Source organism: Vidua macroura, chromosome 6, assembly GCF_024509145.1.
Source record: "Vidua macroura isolate BioBank_ID:100142 chromosome 6, ASM2450914v1, whole genome shotgun sequence".
Classification (NCBI taxonomy): Eukaryota; Metazoa; Chordata; class Aves; order Passeriformes; family Viduidae; genus Vidua; species Vidua macroura.
The window spans coordinates 50,127,820-50,149,186 of record NC_071576.1 but is presented as its reverse complement, the minus strand read 5'-3'; the positions used below and the strand labels follow the sequence as shown (position 1 = coordinate 50,149,186).

General features: G+C 40.1%; 2 protein-coding genes across 3 annotated transcripts in view; both read right to left on the bottom strand.

The window, feature by feature from the left end:
* Window positions 1-2,188: 2,188 nt before the first annotated feature.
* On the bottom strand, window positions 2,189-6,625 carry RPS13 (ribosomal protein S13). Its single transcript, XM_053981386.1, has 6 exons — window positions 6,523-6,625; window positions 6,195-6,243; window positions 4,464-4,542; window positions 3,389-3,558; window positions 2,941-3,041; window positions 2,189-2,266 (listed from the first exon to the last, which is right to left on the bottom strand). The coding sequence occupies exons 1-6, from the start codon at window positions 6,543-6,545 to the stop codon at window positions 2,233-2,235; spliced, it is 456 nt and encodes a 151-aa protein (XP_053837361.1). The 5' UTR covers window positions 6,546-6,625; the 3' UTR covers window positions 2,189-2,232.
* Window positions 6,626-6,710: 85 nt separating this feature from the next.
* The window catches only part of PIK3C2A (phosphatidylinositol-4-phosphate 3-kinase catalytic subunit type 2 alpha), a 49,430-nt gene continuing 34,773 nt past the window's right edge, over window positions 6,711-21,367 (bottom strand). For both annotated transcript variants that reach the window (XM_053980250.1, XM_053980252.1), the window contains exons 18-33: window positions 21,150-21,244; window positions 20,630-20,810; window positions 19,982-20,086; window positions 18,909-19,001; window positions 18,534-18,663; window positions 16,923-17,059; window positions 16,059-16,228; window positions 15,635-15,791; window positions 15,104-15,213; window positions 13,731-13,938; window positions 11,836-11,960; window positions 11,305-11,422; window positions 11,131-11,212; window positions 10,596-10,705; window positions 10,237-10,362; window positions 6,711-9,713 (exon numbers count right to left, since the gene is read on the bottom strand). In XM_053980250.1, coding sequence (XP_053836225.1) covers window positions 9,531-9,713; window positions 10,237-10,362; window positions 10,596-10,705; window positions 11,131-11,212; window positions 11,305-11,422; window positions 11,836-11,960; window positions 13,731-13,938; window positions 15,104-15,213; window positions 15,635-15,791; window positions 16,059-16,228; window positions 16,923-17,059; window positions 18,534-18,663; window positions 18,909-19,001; window positions 19,982-20,086; window positions 20,630-20,810; window positions 21,150-21,244 — 2,130 coding nt within the window. In that variant the 3' untranslated portion in view covers window positions 6,711-9,530. The remainder of the gene's footprint in view (window positions 9,714-10,236; window positions 10,363-10,595; window positions 10,706-11,130; window positions 11,213-11,304; window positions 11,423-11,835; window positions 11,961-13,730; window positions 13,939-15,103; window positions 15,214-15,634; window positions 15,792-16,058; window positions 16,229-16,922; window positions 17,060-18,533; window positions 18,664-18,908; window positions 19,002-19,981; window positions 20,087-20,629; window positions 20,811-21,149; window positions 21,245-21,367) is intronic.

The window sequence follows — 21,367 nt, the reverse complement described above, 5'->3', positions numbered from 1 at the left end:
ACAAATGAACTCACCTGATGCTTCCAAGTGACCCTTTTCCTCCTGGAGCACATCCCTCTGACACCTTGCTCAGTTTCACAGGTTCCAGGGGGATTTACCCCTGCCAGTGCTTGGCCCCACTGTTTCTACAGCACCTGCTGAGCACACAGTCCTGGGATTGCCCTGGGGCAAGGGAGCCCAACTCCTGCTGTGGCTATGGCAATCCAAAGGGTGACGGACGGACCATCCCTGGGCTGCAACAGCACCAGCAGGTCAAGGCAGGGGATTCTGCCCCTCTCCTCTGCTGCAGTGAGACCCCACCTGCAGCACTGCAGCCCTGGGTCCCCAACATAAAATGAATGTGAAACTATTGGAGTAGACCTAGAGGACAGTCATGAAGCTGGTAAAGAGGACTGGAGCAGCTCCCCTATGAAGAGAGGATGGGAGAGTTGGGATTTTTCAGTCTGGAGAAGAGGCTGTGTGCAAACCTCACAGCAGCCTTCCAGTACTGAAGGGGGCCTCCAAGGAAGCTGGAGAGGTATACTTATCAGGAGCTGTAGTGATAGGACAAGGAGTAATGGGTCCAAACAGAGAGGGGGAGTTTAGGTTAGGTATTAGGAGCAAATTCTTTGCTGTCAGAGTGGTGAGGCACTGGAACAGGCTCCCCAGGGAGGTTTTGGCTGCCCCATCGCTGGAAGTGTTCAAGACCAGATTGGATGGGGCTCTGAGATGTCCCTGCCCAAGGCAGGGGTTTAGAACTGGGTAATCTTTAATGTCCCTCTTAACACAGGCCATTCCGATTTTATGATTAATCCTACTGAGGACAATTTATCTAAAATAATGTGTATAATTTATAGGAAGTACAGAATCTTTAGCAACATAAGCAGTAGAACTCTGAGCATAACAGTACAATTGCAACACCATTACCATTCCTCAACAAGAGATATGGTGTGCGTCTCTTCCTCCATCCTCAGGAAAGCACCTTCAGGTCCAGTAAGTTCCAACAAGCTCCAAAAGCCGCAGGAGCAGCTGGCAGGTCCGAAATCCTTCCCGTTCCACGGCCGGGAGCGGCGGCCCCGCAGGCGACGCTGCTCGGCCCGCGGAACTGCAGAGCTCCCGGCTCCGGGCGCCGCCTGCCGGCCGCTTTCCAGATTGGCACACAGCGATCCGGCAGGGGAGCAAAGAGAGCCAGCGTCCCGAGCTGCTGGGATGGAGGAGGGACTTCAACCAGGCAGCAGCACTTGGGAGAGCAACTGGAACGCTACACTTGCCTCTCATGAGTGCACTTAAAACTGCTGTCCACTGTGGCAGGCACATTCTTCTCTCTCTCAAGATTTTTCATAGAAGAGCACAGAGAGAGGAAAGAGAAAACAATTTCTATTTCTGGTCCTTATTTTTCCCATGTATTTAGAGAATTGTTTACCTGAGGTAATTGCTTGATTGGATTCTAGTGAGGACTGTTTGAGCCTGATGGCCAATCAAATCCACTTGTGTCTGGACTCTCACGAGAGGGTCATGAGTTGTGAGTTAGTTAGATATGGTAGTTAGAAAAAGTAGGTGTGCAGGTTTAGTATCTCCTTTAAATAGTGTATTAATGTATTATAATATAGTTATAATAAAGAACTCATTCAGCCTTCTGAACTGGAGTCAGACATCATCATTTCTTCCCACCGGGTTCACCTGCATTTACAATAGTCCACTTTTACCCAAATCTCAAAGATTACTCTTAAAATTACTTACAAATGACAGCAAGATAATGCCAGGAGCTGGCTGAGGTCTGCTTAAGCTCTCTGCATAAGCAACAACTCCACATGACCTGTGATGAGTTAATTAACCTCTCCAATTTTGTTTTAACCCCTTACCTCCTGCATAACCTCTTGTGCAATTTCTATATTTCTACATATTTCTGCTGTCACTACTTTCTCCCCCAGTTCTGCAGGACACCAGAGGCACAGCTCCACATGAATAAAATGCATTTGCGGTGAATGAATAGGGCACTTCACTAACTTGAGGCTCTTGGGTAATAAAAAACCAAACCAGTTTAAGCACAGACAGCTGGGGTACAACTGCAACAAGCATGACCCAGATTTCATACTGCAGGAGAGCAATACAGAAAACACAGCCACATGCCTGCTCCACCTGGAAAACATCCTGTTCCTAAAACAAGCAGAAGCTTCCAACACATCAACCATTTAGAGACAACACAAACTCAGGTAACGAAAATTTATTCTTTCAGTTAGTCACAGCCAGCTCTTATGCGACCAGGGCAGAAGCTGTTGATGATTCACTAAAAAGAGAGGAAAGAAAAGCGAAATGTATTAATTGCAGAGGCAGTTTTTCAAACTAGTTATCAAAAACAAAGCTTCCATTAAAAGTTTTAACTATCAGTTAACTACTACCAGCAGCTAAATCACTATTTAAAAATTTTTTATCGCCTAAAACTTCACTCTTCCTTTTACAATAAAAATCCTAGGGTGACAGCACAAACCCATATATTTAAAAACCAGGCTAGCTGCCCTTGAGTCTCCTTAGATAAAAAAGGCTTTTCCTAATGTCTGTGGAAATTCTATGGTGGTTACCTCTCCTACAGAAAAGCTACAAGCTACTTTCCTTTTTATTACAGCTACGAAGCTTGAAGCTCACTAAGCTTTGAAAGTGATATGAATTATACAAGTACCTGAGAACCAAGACCACAGTTTAAAGTGTTATAAAAGTTGCCTGGTAGTGATTTCATTTGTTGGGACCATGATTTTTATCCAAGAGTTACAACAGTCATTTAACCCAAGTGTAAGTTTCATGGATTTTTTCAGTTGATTATTTATGAAAATACTTGTTCTCTGCTGCCTGGTGTGTGATACACACCTATCACAATGCACTACCCACCCTCTGAATAACAGCCCCAGCACAGTTAACAAGACCTTGCAGTATTCAGTGTCAAGAGGAATGCAGGAGAAGACTTACTACTTCCAGTTGGGTGGCAGCACTCTCTTGGTTTTGTAGTAGCGAGCCAACCGATGGATCCTGCTCTCAATCAGAATCAGGCGGAACTTGGCATCTTTGTCCTGGAAAACAAAGTTACATTACGACCCCAACATTACAACTACTTGGACTTCTCAATACAGAATTCAGATGAGTTTCAGTAAAGCAAATAATCTATAGCTACTGCTAAAAACTTCACATTTCCATTACCAAAGCTTCAGTATAAGTCAGAGCAGGACCAGTAATACACAGTTTAAACACTGCTTTTAAAATCCTTTTCAAGGACCATTGTCCTTGATCAAAATGCCTCTCCAACTTCAGGAGTTTACTCAAAGGGGGGCTAACATCACACAAAGAGTCTTTGTTTTGTCAAGCTGTACACGAACTACTGTGTAATTTAAAATCACAGACATTGAGTTATCTAATTCACCTTTCTGTTTCTCTCAAGATGCTTGCGAACAGCAACTGCTTTCTTGATCAAGTGATAAAGATCCTCTGGGAGGTCTGGGGCCAGTCCCTTAGATTTCAGGATTCTCAGAATCTTGTTGCCAGTAACAAAGCGAACTTGGGCAACACCGTGGGAATCCCTCAGGATCACACCTGAAACAAACATGTACATCTTACAATAAAAAGAAGAAACATACACCAACAACCTTGTGAAACTGACCTTACAGTCACAAGCTATAAAAAAAAAAAAAAAGATCTTCTCCAAGTTAAAAGCCTTTCTAGTGGCAACTGAAGAAATAGCAGACAATGAGTGAGCAAAATACAACTTACAGAACTGAAACACTTTGTCTGGGAAACTTTAAAGACAACTGACTCCCCCATCATGCTTAGGGAGGTAACACATGAGGTGCTCACCTTTTCCAATACTACTGGAAAATTTTCAACAGGATTCATTAAAGCAACATATTCAATCATTCTATGGATCCCTCTAAAAGGAATTAATACAGCTTTCAGGATTACAATAATTAAAAAAAAGTAATTTACACAGCACCTACTTACACTGCATACACAGCTCATGACCTGTGTCATGCAAATGCTTCGGCTCAGGAAGGGTTCAAACCTCAGAACCAGTCCACGGTGCAGCTGCAGTGCCTGGCTCAGTAAACCCCATAGGGCTGAAAGTATTGGAAAATTTCCTCCAGGAAACTGGGCACACCAAACTTCCCTAGAACACCTATTAGTGGCCATTCCTAAGGATAAGATGAAACAGTCTTCCACTTGAAAAAAAAACAAACCAAACAAAAAAAAACCACTGCCTCACTAAATATGCTCCCTGCAAGAACAACACACAATATGTCCCAGTGTTGGACAGTGTTGCTGATCCTTGTGGCAGGATATTATCCTAGGACTCTCTGTGGTATCCACAGTAAACACAGGTACACCAGAAATGCTGTGTTCTCTTAGCACCTTATTTAATATAGGTTGAAGGAACAATTACAATATTACAGTCAGAAAAAATGTGGGTTGGTCCCCATACAGGAGTGGTTTATAATCCTTACCAATTTGAGAGGGAGTCAGGCCTTTTTTAGCCAACTTGTAGATCTGTTCCTTTACATCATCAGAAGTAAGTTTCAGCCACTAAAGAAAATTAGAAAAAAAAAAAGCCAAGCTATTTAACAACTGCTTAATACAGAGGCAAGCTACAGGAAAACTTTTAATAAATAGTAGAAAGAGATGCTTTGTAATGCTTGAAAAAACAATCAAGAATTGAAATTGCACTTTTAATGATAAAGAAATTTTTCAGCATATAATAAACCCATAGTGCTAGTGAAATGTCAGTGGGGAAGGCAGAGGTAAAAATGAGAGTCTCCATTTAAAAAACTCCATAAAACCTCCAACCCCATAAAGCCTCCAACCAACTGCTTTATCATCATTTCACTTTAACTGCCACACCAGAAGCACAAATCCAATGTTACAGACAAAAAAAAAAAAAAAAAAAAAAAAAAAAAAAAAAAAAAATCACTGTCCTTGGGAAGGAATTGTTCACCTAGGTCGTTTGATAAATACAAAATTGAGACCCATTTAGCCACCTCTCAGTAAAGTACCTACAGAGGTAAGTGAAAACTTGAAGTACACTAATTAATTAAAAAATGAAATGAACCTACCAAGATAGGACTGTGCCTTTTCTATTAATTTCATGTTAAAGAGCACAGATAAAACCACTGCTTCCATGATTACTAATGAGAAAACAACACCAACAAGCTATGTTATCCTGACTTGCCATGAGCTACAGAAGCGCCTGGGTTTTTTTTTTACTTTTCAGTCCTGTCACAGTATGAAACAGAAAAGCACAACAAAAATAACATGAAAGTGCTCTAAAGATCACAATTTAAGACAAAATATAAATAAAAATAAGCAAAAAAAAACCCCCACAGGATTTTTAAAAAACCAATATAGCATTTGATCATCCTAACAGTTATTGAACTGTTTAACCATCAGTAGGACTTCAAGCAGCTTCTAATTACCTTACTCTTAATTGTATCTATTTAATTTCAGATTTTGTGTTTATTTTCTCATTTCACTGTTTTTTACTCCATGGTTTTCCACATGCAACACAAATTGTTCTTTCTGCCAACAAAGAGATCCTCCAAGAAATAATCTTGCAAAGGAGGACAGAGACAGCCTTTTTAAGTGGAAGTACCCTTCCTTAGAAAGAACTAAGAGCACACCAGAATTATCTCTTTTAGTGCCCTGACCAACAAATTGGTTGTATTTTTGAAGGCAATCTATTTATACCACAACTGCAAACTCGAGTGTAAAAACAATGATTTAATCTCCAGGAATTACCAGCCTACAGACTTGAAGTATCTGAAGAAATACTTAAATAGAAGAGGAAAAGAAACTTCTTTGTCAAACGAACCATCTGGCTAGGAAAAGACACTTGCTTCCTCAATATACTAAGGATCATCTCAGAACCACCGAATTTTTAGGGTTGAGGGCTTCTGGAGATCATCTAATCCAACCCCTCCCCAGGGCAGGGTCACCTAGAACAAATTATAAAGGAGCGCACCCAGGTGGGTTTTGAACACTTCCACAGAGGGAGACGCCGCGATCTCTCCAGGAAGCCTGCACCATCACATGCCAAGGAAGCATTTACACAGGCCACAATTTGAAAGTGATGACGCAAAACACTCCAGATCTCGTTTTGTTTCCCTCCATGGGCACCGCGAGCTGCGCTGTGGGTCCCAGAGCGCGCACGGGGCGGGGAAGGCTCTGGGGAAGGTACTCACCGTGGGCACGCTGCGCCTGTAGGGCAAGGCCGACTGGGACAGGCCCTTTCTGCGGGAAGAAGCACATCAGACACTCAGCGCCCGAGCTGACGGACTCGACCCCTCGGCCGCGGCCCGAGCCTTCGCCACCCCGCCGCCATGTCCACACGGCCGGCCGCCTCCCTCGCCCTCCCCACACGCGCCGGAGCGCTCCCGCAGCATCCCTCCCGCCCCCGGCCCGGTTCGCGGTGCCTCCCGGCCCCCCTGAGCAGCCCCGGGCCGCCCCCCGGGCACGGCCCCGGCCCGGCCTGCCCCCCGGGCGCGGCCCCGGCCCGGCCTCGCCTCTCACCCCGGAGCGTGCATGCGACCCATGATGGCGGCAGAGCAGAGAGCGGGCAGAAGGAGCGGCCCCACCCGCACGCTTCCGCAGGAAGCGCCGGTCCCGCCCCAGCCCCGCCCGCTGCCCGCGGCAGCCAATCAACGGCGCCTGAAACGCGAAGCGCGCGGCCCCTCAGCCGCCCCCCCCCCGCCCCTTTCCATCACAGAGCTGGCCACGCGTTGGGTTTTATTCCAGAATAGTGTTTAATGTACGTACAGGAGAGTTACAGAGTCACAGCGAACGCGCCCGACACGGGGCCATATTGTACATCTTTATTATCGTTTAATTAAAGTATTTGGCTCTCAAGACACGCAGACGGATGGAGGCGCCCTGCTCTCGCTGCCCTCCGGCCCCCTCAGGGAGCGCCCGGCAAGCGGGGACACGGCGGGCCCCGGGGAAGCCCCGGCCCTAAGGCGGGTGACGGGGGATTCTACGCAACCCTACAGTTGTAAAATAAAAAAAAAGAGCGTTTACCAAAGATCTCACATGTGTCCAGAGACAGGCAGCTGTCGTAAAAAGGCAGTAATAAAAAGTTCAGTGCAAAGTTGGAGGTTAGTAGAGGAAGAAGTCCTAGCGCAAGCTGCTGCTCTTGGATACCAACACAAGGTCTAGAGGGACAATTACACTTCTGGCTGCAGGTCAAACGGTGCATAAAAGATTTTTTTTTTCTTTTCATTAAACAAGATATATAAAGCTGTTAAAACTACATTTTCAAGCTACTTAGCATACTGGTAAATTCCATCCCAATCAAATATTTCCCTCTTTCACATCCATCTTGTTTTTTCTATGTAGCACGGTAAAATTCTTATTGCAACAATCAGTTTTTTTGTAATTGAGAACAGTGCAAAGAGGTGCAAACTTGGTGCTGGTCCTCTACATGCGAGGAGAGGCCAAGGCCAGATCCCATAGACAACATAAAATCCATGACCATAAAAAGCTCCAGCCAGTGACGATTTTGAAACGGAAGGGAAAGGCACAAAATTAGTTAAGCTATGAAGAAGATTAAATCAGAAGTCAGGACATGTGCTAACAATAATACAGTACTATACTTTTTTTTTCAGTCCAGACAACTGTTAAAACTGCAAATAATTTTTAAACGATCTTAGTTTAATTGTATTTTGTGCTGTAAGACACTGTGCTTTAATAGCAAACTGCAAAAAAGGCAGTCCATATTGCTTTCATCTTATTTCACAATGGAACGTTTCACAAAAACAGTAGTCTACTTTCCTGTGTTTTAAGTGACTTGTGATTCTAATGATGGAATGGAGTAAGTCTCAAAAGCATCAAGTGAGCAGGAAATATATCTAGTTAGTTATATAGTTTATTATTTACAGGCTATATACTAAATGAAAAATATGCAAAGGAAGCCTACTACAACTGGGATTTGTTAGTGCCCATTAGTATTGGCCCAGTTTCTAACATTCAAGGTATCATTAGCTTTTTAATTGCAATAATTCCTATGAAATTGGACCATGAATTGTTTAGGCACCAGGAGATTCAAGTTTACGTCTCTCTTCTGTATTGAAGGGAGATTGGTCAGTAGCAGGGGAAGGAAAACTGGGTTATAAAATGGGTTTTTAGTGTTGGGTAGATAGAAGGTTTTCCCTGTATTGTGTCCTCATTCATAGTTGCATATTTCACTTTAAAAGTTTGGTTCACGATTTTGTACTAAAGAAGTGTGCAACTTTAGAGCTTTGTTTACATAGAACATGAACATCCTAAATCCCAAATAAGGTGAACAAAAAGATGGCACCAGAAAGGCCTAATTAAGTAACCAGTGGTATTAATGGGAGATAGCGACATTTGCACTCCGCTGTCATATTCAAATCTGATGTTCCTTGGAATGAAGAATTTTAGTGGGAGTAGTTCTTACTGGGAGAGAGAAACAGTGTTGCTGGGAACTGCTAAAGGAAAAATAAAAACCAGCCAAGTTCCTCTCTCAAAGCTGTTGATATGAACTAATTTCTGGCCTGCAATCAGCCAGCAGTGGTGCTTTCCAACTAGAGGCCACCCTTTCCCTGGAAGCACAGATGTAAATGCCACTTTGGATTAGTGTTTGAATCTGTTCCACTTAATCACTGCAGTATTGAAAAGTTCTAGAAATTACAACAAAAATCCCCACTGAGAAGCTGGGTACATTTCTGATGGTACCATGTTCAGCCAGTCTTCATTCAATTTTTGGAGACCATGGGTAGAAGATGGAGTAGAAAAAAAACTTATTTAAGTTGAACAAGTTGTGTAGATCAGTATAAGTGATGCTATTTGTAAATAACACATCCTGGGAAAAGGCTTCCAGTAGGACCTGCAAGGTATCAAATATAAGAATGTTCCCCCTTTATAAGGAGCTGAAAGTTAATATGTATACATATTTAAATACCAGAAATGAGGTAAAAGAGAAGCATTTGCATTATAAGGCACCATTATTTACAATTTCCACTATTGGCACTCACTCCAGTAAGTCTCAGAGAAGCATGAATCTGGAATTAAATGTTGTTAAGGAATTTTTCCAGCCCTTCAACCTTCATTTCTACAGGTGTCGTGCAGACAAATTTTACCTGTCGCTGTTTCTGTGATGTCTCAGTAGTGGGAATGTAATCCTAAAATATGCAATTTCTTTGATGTTCTCCAGCACTGTGTCATGGATGACACAACAGCGGCAACAAATTAAAAGCAAAAATGCACTGCCTAATGATTGAGTTCAACCAACCAGCATGGTCAAACTGCTCATCTCACTTTCACTGATGGTTTAAAAACCCCTTCCTTTACCCACAACTCTTAAATGTTTACAAACGATGCTTTGATAAAATCACATGGGTATAAACCAGTTTTTTTTGCAATCCTCCAAATTAGGCTACCTGAACATTGGTCCAATGTATCTGTTGAAATGGAGAGTCTCTTGTTTTAGGATGTACAGGTTATCTTCAAGTAGGAAGATGCACAAAGCACAAGTGAATACAACTGTTCTGGTCTTACTGAGTTCACAGATAGGGTACAGCAGTCAGTCTATACCAGTTAACAGTCTCCTTGCTCAAGTTGAAGTCCTTCAGTGGGAGTGTAATTCCACCTAGGAAGAAGTTCTCACGTAATGATTCTGCACTCAGCACACTTAACTGGAGCTCCCTCTGTTTCAGAGTCTCCATGCTGTATCCGCTGTACACGAGCTAGGAGGTGAGAAGTCAAGAATTTTCTGGTTAGCCAAAAGAAATTATCTAGACTGCCCTTTCTTCTGCCTGCCCAGCCACTGACAGATGTCTCAGCTACACACTGTGACCATTCAGCACATCCCTTTCTTACACAACGGGCTGAAGGACATCCCTGTTTTATTTTGGGCTCCCAATGTTAACTGTTTAAAATAAGTGAAGTCCTATTTACACACCATGACTTCTGAATTCATTTTTCTCCACATCATGAGTCAGTGAATCCAGGGCAGAGGGAGTTTTAGTTTAAGATTCCTTACCTTCTCCCCATCACTCCTCACACTCAGTCTGAGAAATTTCTGCTTCCTTGTAATAGCACTCTGACCCACTAAGATGCTTTATATTTAAACAGGGCACAAAGTTTTTGGAAACAGTTCCTTTTCCACTTATACATATTCACATTTTTTTTTAGACAATATTTTAATTACTGCTTAGAATAAGAGATTATAGTAAGCTATAGGAAGTTATCACATAAATTTTAACTTGCCATTTCATTGAAAGTGGGGTTTCTTGTCTTCCGGGAGATTTTGGTTTTGCGTTTGGATGTTTTGTGCGTGTCTGGAAGCAAATAGGTTTTCACATAGGGATTTGGATCTGCACCATCTTCTGTAACCTTCAGCCAAAGAAACAAGACAAGATAGAAAACTGATTAGTGCATAACTGCATATTTATTTTCAAGTGTGCAGACTTTGCAATCAAGCTAATCAAAAGCAGCAGTTAATTAAGCAAGTAGTTGGAAAATTTAGAAGAAAAGAGAGAGTTTCACCATTCCTGCATCAATCTAAGTCAAGATGGTAATTGAGAAAATGGAAAGTTTTTGGTAGTGAGTGCAGTATCTCCACTTACCAGGTCTTTGATGTGCATCACCATGACAAATAGAGTGCTATTTCGATAGGATATGGATAGCTTCACTTCTCCTCCCACATTGCCTGAGGTAGGACTTGATGGATTTGTATCTGAAATAACAGACAATTATTTCTTCTGTGATACTGGTACATTTTCATCACTACTACACTGACTTATCACATATGAGAAAAAATACAAGCCTTAGACCAAGTTCAGTTCCTGATTTTATTTCTAGCTTTCTAACAGGGGAAAGGCTACAAGCTTTAAAGGTTTTTGCATTCTCTTGCAAGAACCAGCTTGGAGGTTTGGAGTGAAAACCTGAATATTTCAGTCAAGACATAAACAAGCCCAAGTGATCACACACATTTTTGCAATTTTTGGTATATATATGCTTGAAATTGTATGTAGGCACACTTGAAAAGACAGAGATGCAGTTTTCAATGAGAGAAAACTCCAGGTAAGTAAAAAAAACATTTCAAAGATTCACACTGTAAATGTGTCATACTATATCATCCAATTCACAAACAACCCTTACCTGCAGGTCTGGCTATTCCATCTATTCCTTCCACTTTGTCATCACGAAGTAATGGATGGAAAAAAGTATAAACAAGATCACACTAAATTTGGAAGAAATGTTATATGTTAGTTTAAGTGTTAAAAAGTGCCAAAACTTGGAAACTTGCATTTGATTTAAATTATGTGTACTCACTTCTGCCACCTCTGGAGAGCTGTTCATAAGGCTCTGTATGTAGCTGTTGAGCTCCACTTTTCTTTTGGCTGCTACATCTTTGATATGTGTTCTTCCCAGAACTATCTTATTAGGAAAGCTACATGAGAAGAACAACACAGGAGTTTTCAGTTACTTTATCAGAAGCACGTACAGTAGGATTCCATTGTCATTTCCATCCTGAAGTGCTGACATCTGTTGTTTTTTTTGTTTTTTTTATTACCAATCCAGAGTGGAAACACAGCATGCCAATAGCTATGACACTCCAGAAAGGCAAGGAAATACTTATAGGTGTATTATTATATGTGATATGATACGCAGATCACAACACTGAGATGCTCCTCTGGATCTCCTCCTTAAAACTGAGAGACAACTGTTTTCTCCCTTAATTGCCAACTTTGAGGTCTAGTTTGCCCCTCAGCAGTTGTGTCCATTTCAAGCTATTTCTTCCTCCACCCAGCTGGGAGCAGTTTTGTTGCTTTGGTAATAGTGATGAGCAAGTTAGGAACATACCCTGGTAACTTCCAAAGAGGAAAGAGAATGCCAAGTTTGTTGTGGAGCTCCTGGAACTCATCAAATGTTCGGAAGACAAATGTTGGCTCAACTTGCCCTTCTCTCAAAACTCTCACTACATAGATCTGCCCAAAACACAAACATAAAAGTCCTTGATATAAAAACATTAAAAATAACTTAACAATATAATTTTCTTCACAATCAGCTCTTTCTCCTATAGTAATCCTTCTCCCGAATATATATCCCATTATTATATCCCTTATTCCAACACTGGCATTTCATAGTAGAGTTAGAATTCTAAGTAGCCCTTAATGCAAAGTAACATCACATGCTCTTCCCATAAGGTAGATCCAAAGCTGACGGATGGATGAGCTATGCACACTCTCCCTTTGAAGCCTCATTGACGTTCATACCAGGTATATAAAATGTTAACACTGGTGCAGGATTACACTGAGACATGGATCTGTGGCACCAGAACTACCACAGAACCTTTCAGGTATATTTTTTTCAATTTAATTCCCTCCTGATTCTAAAGGATTCCACTTTTATAGTGATAATTTGGTGGGAGGATGCAAGTGCACTGCATTATACAAAAATAATTTTTCAAAGTATTGTGAGTACAGTCGCAGGATACATTCACATTATTCAAGGGAAATGAAGTTTGAGAGCTGCACAGAAAATTCAGTTCAGTGTCCTCATTTTATGGGTAGAAGAGTTATACTTTTAACATATAATTTAACTTTAAAAATCTAGACAGAATCTAGACCATCCTAACAGTTTCCTGGAAGAAGTGAGGCTGTTTTGGCTTAGGCCAGAATACTCAAATACATTTATTATACAGTGATTCAGTACAAAGCTCTTCACTTCCAGCATTAGTCAGATTTGTTCTACCTTCCCTTGCTGTGTCTTACCAGATTAAGACACTTACAGCAAATACAGCTTGGAAAGAGATGTACATTTACATCTATCGATATAGCTCACATTATAAAAAAGTTCAGGACAATATAACTTGAGCTGATTACTCCAGCCCAGCAAATACCAGTAGAGAAATAAAACAACTAAAAAATTTTGAAGAAGGTTGCACATCTGCATAGGAATACAAACATTAAGTCTCAAAGTGTAAACCAGGTCTATTAAAATCCTGAGGGCAAATTGCAATGGTTGGTGTCTCTAGTAAGGCTAAGAGTGTAACCACATTAGTACAGGAAACACTGCTTTTACCTAGGAGGAACAAATCAAACTTTAACGGAAGGACAGACCAACACCAGAGTGTCTGATGTTACAACTCCTACTCAGGAAGGAGCCATTTTACAGAAGGCAGCTATATAAAAGCCCATCAACATGACTCAAATTTCTGTATTTTAAAATAATCTCCACCAACACTACTTCTGCCCTTTCTACTTCCTTCTACATGCTTTTCGAGATGTGTTTTCGTTTTGAAGGATATTATGGGATGCTAGAATGCCAGTCTGTACTCTAGCAGTGCTGTTGCTGGTTTACCCTGGCCAGCAGCTCAGCACCCACACAGCTGCTTGATCACTCCCACCCCCTCACCAGTGGGACAGAGGGGACAACAAGAGCAAGAGTGAGAAGATCCATGGGCTGAGATAAAGACACTTCTGGGGAGGGAAGGTGACGCAAGGCAATCACCACAGCCCACAGGCAGATCAGATCCATGCTCAGCCAGTTCCCAAACAGCCACCTTGGAAGACAACCCTCTCCCATCTTCTGCTTTCTTCCTCTATGCCCACTTTTTATTGCTGACAGTGACATTATACGCTGTGGAATATCCCTCTGGCCGGTTTTGGTCAGCTGGCCCTGTCCCTTCCCTGTGTCTTGTTGGAAGAAAATACATCATTATCCTCCCTGAGTGGAAACAGCTCCTACACACTTACATAGTGTTTATCTGGGTTGTATCTCTTCTGATATGTAAATACAGACACTTGTTTGATTCGGCCGTCTTGTTTGAGAGAATAGGTTTTAGCAGAAAACGACAGGATGGGCTCATCATTAGAAGGCAGACCTGAGAAACGCAGCTGAGCCAAGTTGTGAATGAAGAAATTGAACTTTGTGGCAACACTCCCCAGACTGGATTCGATCAGCCTAGAAAAAGAAACACACAAAAGTGGTTCTGTCAATGCATCAGACTCAAGCTGAAGAAAATTAAACCCTACTTCTTACTGACAAAGAAAAGGTTTTGGCCTATATAAATAGTATCATATCAACATTTAATAGAAGATTCAGCATCCAAATTTGAAATAGGTTTTTAGTGAAGCCATGAAGGCTTTCTAGACATGCATCCAAGTCTGGACCCCTGGCAAGACATGGACCTGTTGGAGCAGGTCCAGAGGAGGGTCACAGAAATTATCAGAAGGATGAATACCTCTCCTGTGAGAAAAGTCTGAGAGAATGGGGATTGCTCAGAATGGAAAAGGCTCTGAGGAGATCTTATTGTGGCCTTTCATGGGGAGGACATTCCTACTTAAAGGGAACTTATAGAAAAGATGGGGACAAACTTTTTAGCAGCACCTGCTGCGAGAGGATAAGGGATAAAATGTACAAGGATAGATTCAGATTAGATATAAGAAACAGAGTGGTGGAACACCAGAACAGGTTGCTCAGAGAGGCTGTAGATATCAGAACACATCTCTGAGGAAGTTCATCTAGTTGTGGATGTCCCTGCTCATTGCAGGGGGATTGGTCTTAGATGGCCTTTAGAGGTCCCTTCCTACCTAAAGTTTTCTATGTTTCTAAGTTGCATGTACACCGCTGCAGTTTTCCACGTGTGTCTGAAGTGAAGTACAGTAACACTTTTCTAGCATGTAGCAACATCTCAGTTACACTGTATGCACTCCTCCACTTAGCCTGGGGCATCATCCAGCCCTCCCTCCCCAGTGTGCAAAAGCACTTCTCCAAGAGAGAACTTCTTTGCAATGCTTTCCATCACATACTCTGCTATTTAATAATTTCAGATGTATTCAAAATGTAAGTGTTAAACAGCCAGACAGAATTATTTACTCTCAGCACTTTAAACCAGTTTTTCACACAAGGTCACCCCTAAAATCTGCAAGGTACTTTAGCACAAGCATTACTCTTACATGGAAGTGATCTTACTTATGTAGGTAACTGATCTTTTATGATTGTACAGTGTAACTGTTCAACTTGTACAGACACGTTTGTGACCATACCTAGTACATTTTTTCCTAACAGAAATCTCCCATTAAGAGGATGATACTAGGAGATATTTTAGTTTTCCCTTATCCAGTACCTCGTAAAGAAAATGGTGGCTTCTGCATCTGTTGTTTGGGGCTGGAGAGCATCCTGGACATACTTCAAGTCCTGAACTCCACTTAGTTCTGGTAACCCAGAAGAAAGCATCTACAAGAAATTGAAATTTAGTTTTAATGCAATAAACAAAATATGATTTTATACTGAAATTATTAAGACTTAAACCCTCAAATTCATTTACAGCTGCACTAATTTGCCTAATACTAATAGCAATAGACACCAATTACTTATAATCAGCAGTTATTAACAACTTCTGCTGAATTAAAAGCAGCTAAGAACTCTTTGCAGTGCAATTTGTGGTGGTATATTAGTTTTAAATTTTCAAGAAAGAGGTAAGCAGTAAAAAAGCTTAAAAGATTCCAGATGAAGCTTTCCCAAAAAGTAGATCATATGTTTCTGGCTTTTAAAAAAAGCCTGCATTATAAATTTCTGCAGCATAAAAAGCATAGCTTTTAATACAACCCAGCATGACAGATCTATCAAGTTTCAATTGAATGTGAAAAATTATTACCAATGAAAGTAGGTTAAGGAAGAGGCTGGCATGTTTCCTTATCAAGTTGTAAGCTTGGCAACAGAGATCCACGAACAGCTGAAAGCGAATTGTGGGTTTTTCCCCACCATTAATGACATAAGCCATATCTGATGTCAGCACAAAAGGAGCTCGATCCCTGTTCAAAAAGCACAGAATTCACGAGTTCATCATAAGGTCTCTTTATTGTCATGTACTTCCTTGCTGTCCTCCATCCCCACCCTGAGGTCATGATATTAAATATTCCATTAATGTAATTTCACGAGCTTGGGTTGGGTTCCTCTCCCAAGTGCTGGCCCAGGTTACACAGCACACTCACACAGTACTGGATCTATAGCAGATCTCCCAGAGCAACACTTGGAAAGAAAATCACTTCATTCTCTATATTGCTTAGGTAAGAAAATACCTTTTAAAGCTACCAAACATTTGTGCATGTCCCAAAAACTTTCCAAAGTCAATATGGAACATATGCCCAGTGTTCCGGAGCATTATGTTATCATTGTGGCGGTCACAGATTCCCAGGACGTAAGTGGCTACACAGCATCCTGCACAAGAGTAGATGAAGTTTTCTGAAGCCTGGGAGGGAGAGAAAAGAAGTGAATTGAGACCAAATATCAGAGGAAAAACATAATTAATGTATTCAACAGTTGATTTCGATGTGTGCAAAATCCAATCCAGGCAAAAAAACAGACCCTAGATTTGCTTTTTTTTCCCCCTAAAGTGTTCTTCAAACAGTTGGCTTTGCCAAAATCTCTTGACATCCCACTTTCCAGCAAAAATGTTATTTTGTTTTTTAAATAAATCAAAGAGAAAAGAGGAGTTGAAGACATATCACAAAACAATGTTAGCAAAGAAAAAGGTACAAGACTTGTATTTCCAATGTATTGTAATGGCATTATAGCCCAAAGAAACATTTTAATTTTTGAATCTCGTGTACAAGAAGAGGCCACTGCTCCTAAATTACAATTAAGAGCAGCCAGTATTCCCCTGTCTTAAATTTAAAGTAAATTTTTTCTATATCCAATAAAAACTCTTGATGAGAATCCTGAGAATCCATCTGGCTCCTTTTTATAGGAGGGGATTTTAATTTGCTCTTTTTCAAGTATAGAAAAAAAATTAAGTTTCTTAAATACACAAACAAAAAATTTCAATGGAAGACCTGGAATATGAATTTCATTCTTTCCTCAGATTGTACTTAGCCCTTTTAAAAGATCTTAAAAAAACAAAACAAAACAAAAACAACAACAAAAAACCAGTGCTGAAAAGTTACCTTTTCATACTCCTCCTCTGTAGGATTATACTTCCGCAACCATTCAGCCAGAGGCTTGTCCTTAAAAGAACCTGTCACTCCATATTCCACTTGAATTTTCCTAAGTGTATCTGAAGCAGGAACAAGCTCTACCATGCCTTGATATAGAATAAAATAAAGTGTATTTAGCCTTCTCCTTATGTTATGCTGCAGTTTTATTATTCATTCCTAACAATGATGAATCTTACAGCCTTAGACCAACCTCCTTAAAAACCTGGTCAGGTGTAAAAATAACTCTATTAGTCCCCTAAGCAATTCAACTTCCATTTCCACTTTCCATTTCTATATTACAAAGTAAACCATGAAACAAGTAGCAATCCAACTTAGCTTACTTTATTACAACTAGTTACAGTTGCTAGAATGCACACTTAAGTTAAACTTTGAATAGTTAGTTTCTACCACATAAACTTCTTTTACTCTAAATTGGGCAAAGTACTTTGATGCTGACAATTCCCACACACTAACAGTGAATTAATCTAGTAATTTTATCTGCTGTCAAGTGTTGAGACAGACTAGACAGTGGGCTTTATACGTGGCCTTACTTTGGAGATATAATTTACTAAAAATATTTGTACAGCTAAATCATAAAAGAAAAACATTTAGTTGATTAATAGAATTTTACTTCTATTTTGGCAAGAGCTAATAAAGATACATCTGTAATTTACATCCATTTGACTTTTCCCCTTCAATCTTTCGAGTACTTTAAGGACACTAATATTAGCAGCAAAAAGAAAAAGCTACATAAATCAAGTCACCATTCAGAGTAGGAGGAAAAGCCATCTGTTTCTCTAAAAAGCCTGTCTTACATAAATAGAAGCTTTTTGCTTAGTTTTGCCAAACTAAATGTCCATCTTTTCCATGTATTTAAGAGTTTTGGTCATGCTGTTCATCCAACTGAAGAAAGATTTCAGTTATTGTTTATCCTCTTAAATATCTTTGGGTTCTATTGGCTAGCTCTAGAGAATTAGCTAAAACTAGTAAAAAGCATGTTCAAGGTGCAGGGCACAGTACTTGCACTCAGAGTTCTGTGACCTACTTTCAAACCCCAGAGACAGCTTCATATTGCCAAGGAACTTTCACCAGAATATGACACAAATTCTGGAGGACAGTGTGTGTGCATGTCAAGGGCTGGTTCAAATTTTTCTTCTTTTTGCACATTTCAGTACCAGAATGATACTCCCTGACTCAACTGCAGCAGATTCCAAATACTTCGGCATTTTGGTTTGCATTGGAATACTTTCACCATAATTAAAAGTTCAGAATAAGGACTGCTGTAGCAACATTATTTTCCTGTGTTGCAGTAAGAGCATGAAGAGCAACCTTGATTTTTATCACTTTATTTGTTTGTCCCACTGTTCACTTACAACAGAACACTCAAGAGAAGAAACACATTTGGATGCCACTCAGACATCAGGAAATTCAGAACAATCTAACTTATTATACTCTCAAGTACTGAAGTTCCTTGCAGTGGAACTGTTCCTTGGCACCTTCTGCCCAGAGGTTTTTCACTATCAGTGTAACAAGAAACTGAAGAGGGGGAGCAAAGATTAAAGGCAGCATCTGGTTTAGCACCTCGGTCTTTTCCTGTTGAGAGACACTTGAAGATAACCATCCTTAGATCCAGTCCCTCCTGCAGCCAGATCTTATCCATGATCTTAATCATTTGTAAAGCCAACATATCTTGTCTCAGATCTTCTCCAACCTTAAATTGAAAAAAAAAGAAGTTAACCAGTGACACAGTAAACTTCAAAGAGGAACAGACTACAATTAAACTTTCACATATGGTAATTTTTATGTTTTATGGCCTGTTAACATATTGCTTTCTAGATACAAAGGAACAAACTCATGGAATAACTAAGCTTATTGGTTTATGCTAAAATTAATTGATACCAATGAAACAGTGATTATTATTCAACTTCTTTTTTCCAAAACACATGTAAGGCCTACCTTAAACATCACATTAATTTCTTCTCCCAGTGGGTCTGCATTTATCAGTGCAACTTTCAGTGGTACTGCATTGGAGCTGAAGAAAGAACAGGCCTGCAAGTAGATTTAGTGTCAATGGTCAAAAAGGACTATTCCTGCTAGCCCAGAAAACAAGACATTCTGACAACAAGCAGGTTTGGCACACAATGTGTCTATTCAGACTTTGAACATTTCAGTTGTGGAGAATACACGCTTCCTTTGAATAACAAGCTCTTTGGCTGTTATTTGTTGAATTATTGCACAAAAGCCAACAGTGCTGCACAGTGATGTTTCAAACATTCTGAAGGGAAGAGAGAATAAAACATTAATAAATATTTTATCAGCAACTTTTTCTTGAAACCTAGAGGATGTATTAAAAATGTGTATTTGTGTGTTTCACAATATCTTCTCATTTATCTGCTTTCAAGTCACTGCCTATGATTTAATTGTTACAGTAGAGAAGGAAAGTGAGATGAGCTGTCTCTCAAACACAGGATTAGTTCAAGGGTTAAGAAACCTTTAGGTTTTCAGTCATGCATGATGATATAATCAAGACTGTGGTTGAGCAGATATTGTCAAACCGTGCTTCTTCTACATTACTACTTTCTGGACCTTCACAATAAAATAAAGCTACTGCCTCCCTCCCCTGGACACAACCAGTATCAGGTAGTTTCACGCATTTCACAGTATTTACTCACTGCTTGAACTTTATATTCTTGGTCAATTTCCTCTTTTGATTACTAAAGCACACAGGACTCTTTCATGCACTTTCAGGATTGCTGGTCTCAGGAGACAGGGTCTGATGATGTAGTAAGTTATTACAGATATATGTATATATTTTTTAACACAATTGCCCTTGGTTTTACACTGTATTTGTACACATTTTATCTTTGCTCACTGAATTTTGCTGCCTTATTCCATCAGTATATTTGATTAAACCACATCTCCACAGCATAAAGAGCTTTCAAGCACTTGAAGTGGTTTTTTTCATTCGTAAAAGCTTTACCTAGATGTAATTTTTACAGAAGGGTCTTGAAACCCTTAATGTGCAGTACCTTAATATTTAACTCTTTTGCCACAAGACTGGGATTGAGAGGCAAACGGCATTTGTTCTTCAAGAAAAATAACTGCACACGCTCCATGCCATTTTGCAAAGCAACCTGCAGACAAAAAGAAAATTCAGCTGACATTTTCCTACAAATGCATCTGAAGCATCTACAGAAAACTTCTGGACAAAGTTACCTGAAGGCACTATTTTAACTTTGCAATGTCAAAGGAATGCTAGAAACTACAGCTGCTGGCTAAGCTATGAAAAATACCTAAGCCTAACAATGTAACACTCATCACACATGTTTGTGGGGTTTTTTTTGACTGAACCAGATGACAGCATCCCACTCCATCAAACTCTAAGTTCTTTCATCAGCACAAAAACAGATATCCCATTGTTTTGCACTATGAGATCATTCTTCAGCAGTAATAGGTTTAAATTCATTTCCAGTTGATCATACACAGAAACTATACCTTCTTGCCCTATCACCTCACCACCATATGTTTCAGGTGACAAACTTGACAAAAGCATCAACTTCATTAAACTTTGCAGAGCAACAGGTTCATAAAACTTCCTACACATTTACATAACATTTTGAATTTAGACTAAAAAGACAATTAAGTGGATTAGTTTAGAATTAAAAACATATACACACCTGCCTAGCAGATCCACTCGTTTGCTTTACTCTTTCTGCTACCATTCCAAAGAGCTGCACTAGCCTGGTCTGCTTCTCCAGCTCTTCTCTCAGCCTTTTTCCACAGACTGAAAGAAAAGCTCCAAGAATTTGCTCATACCTTACACCAAACTTTGTATCATACAGTGTATCCTTAAGAAGCCTGAAATAAAAGATGTAAGTTAAATTTTCCTATGGAAAATACAGCAAACAATGCAATATTAAGACATTAAAATAATTTAGTGAATCAGTACTACATATGTCTGAAGCTACTGATATACAGACTAGAAAAGACAAGAAATTTGTGCTTTGTAGAGGCACTATCTGTTCTTTCACTAAAACAAAACCAAACCAACAACTAGGATCTACATTCTGTATAATCACCATTCATCACAGTCATTGTTATGTTATTGAATGATGATGTTAAGAAGGATTTTTTTATCTGAAATATTAATCTTGTGGCACACACATTACACAAGCAATGGAACAAAGAAACCCTTACCAGTACAGGTAGTGTGCAATCCGAATGCTTCCCACTGCCCGAGCCAAAAGAAATTTCACAAGAGCACTGTCAAGGTAGGTTTCATACTTTAATGCCTAAATACAATGGAAATTACATAAATCAGGTCTGCATTTAATTCTTGATGAAGATATATTCTGTGACTAATGCACAGACAGAGTTACCATAAATACTTTCGATGGTCACAAAGTGATTATTCA

Excerpts from the sequence above, each read along its gene's own strand:
- RPS13 (XM_053981386.1), bottom strand. The coding sequence starts at position 6,545 with ATGGGTCGCATGCACGCTCCGGG. Across the intron at positions 4,543-6,194 it reads ACAGGCGCAGCGTGCCCACG|TGGCTGAAACTTACTTCTGA; the intron begins GTGAGTACCTTC and ends AATTTTCTTTAG. Across the intron at positions 3,042-3,388 it reads ATCTTGAGAGAAACAGAAAG|GACAAAGATGCCAAGTTCCG; the intron begins GTGAATTAGATA and ends TTTGTTTTCCAG.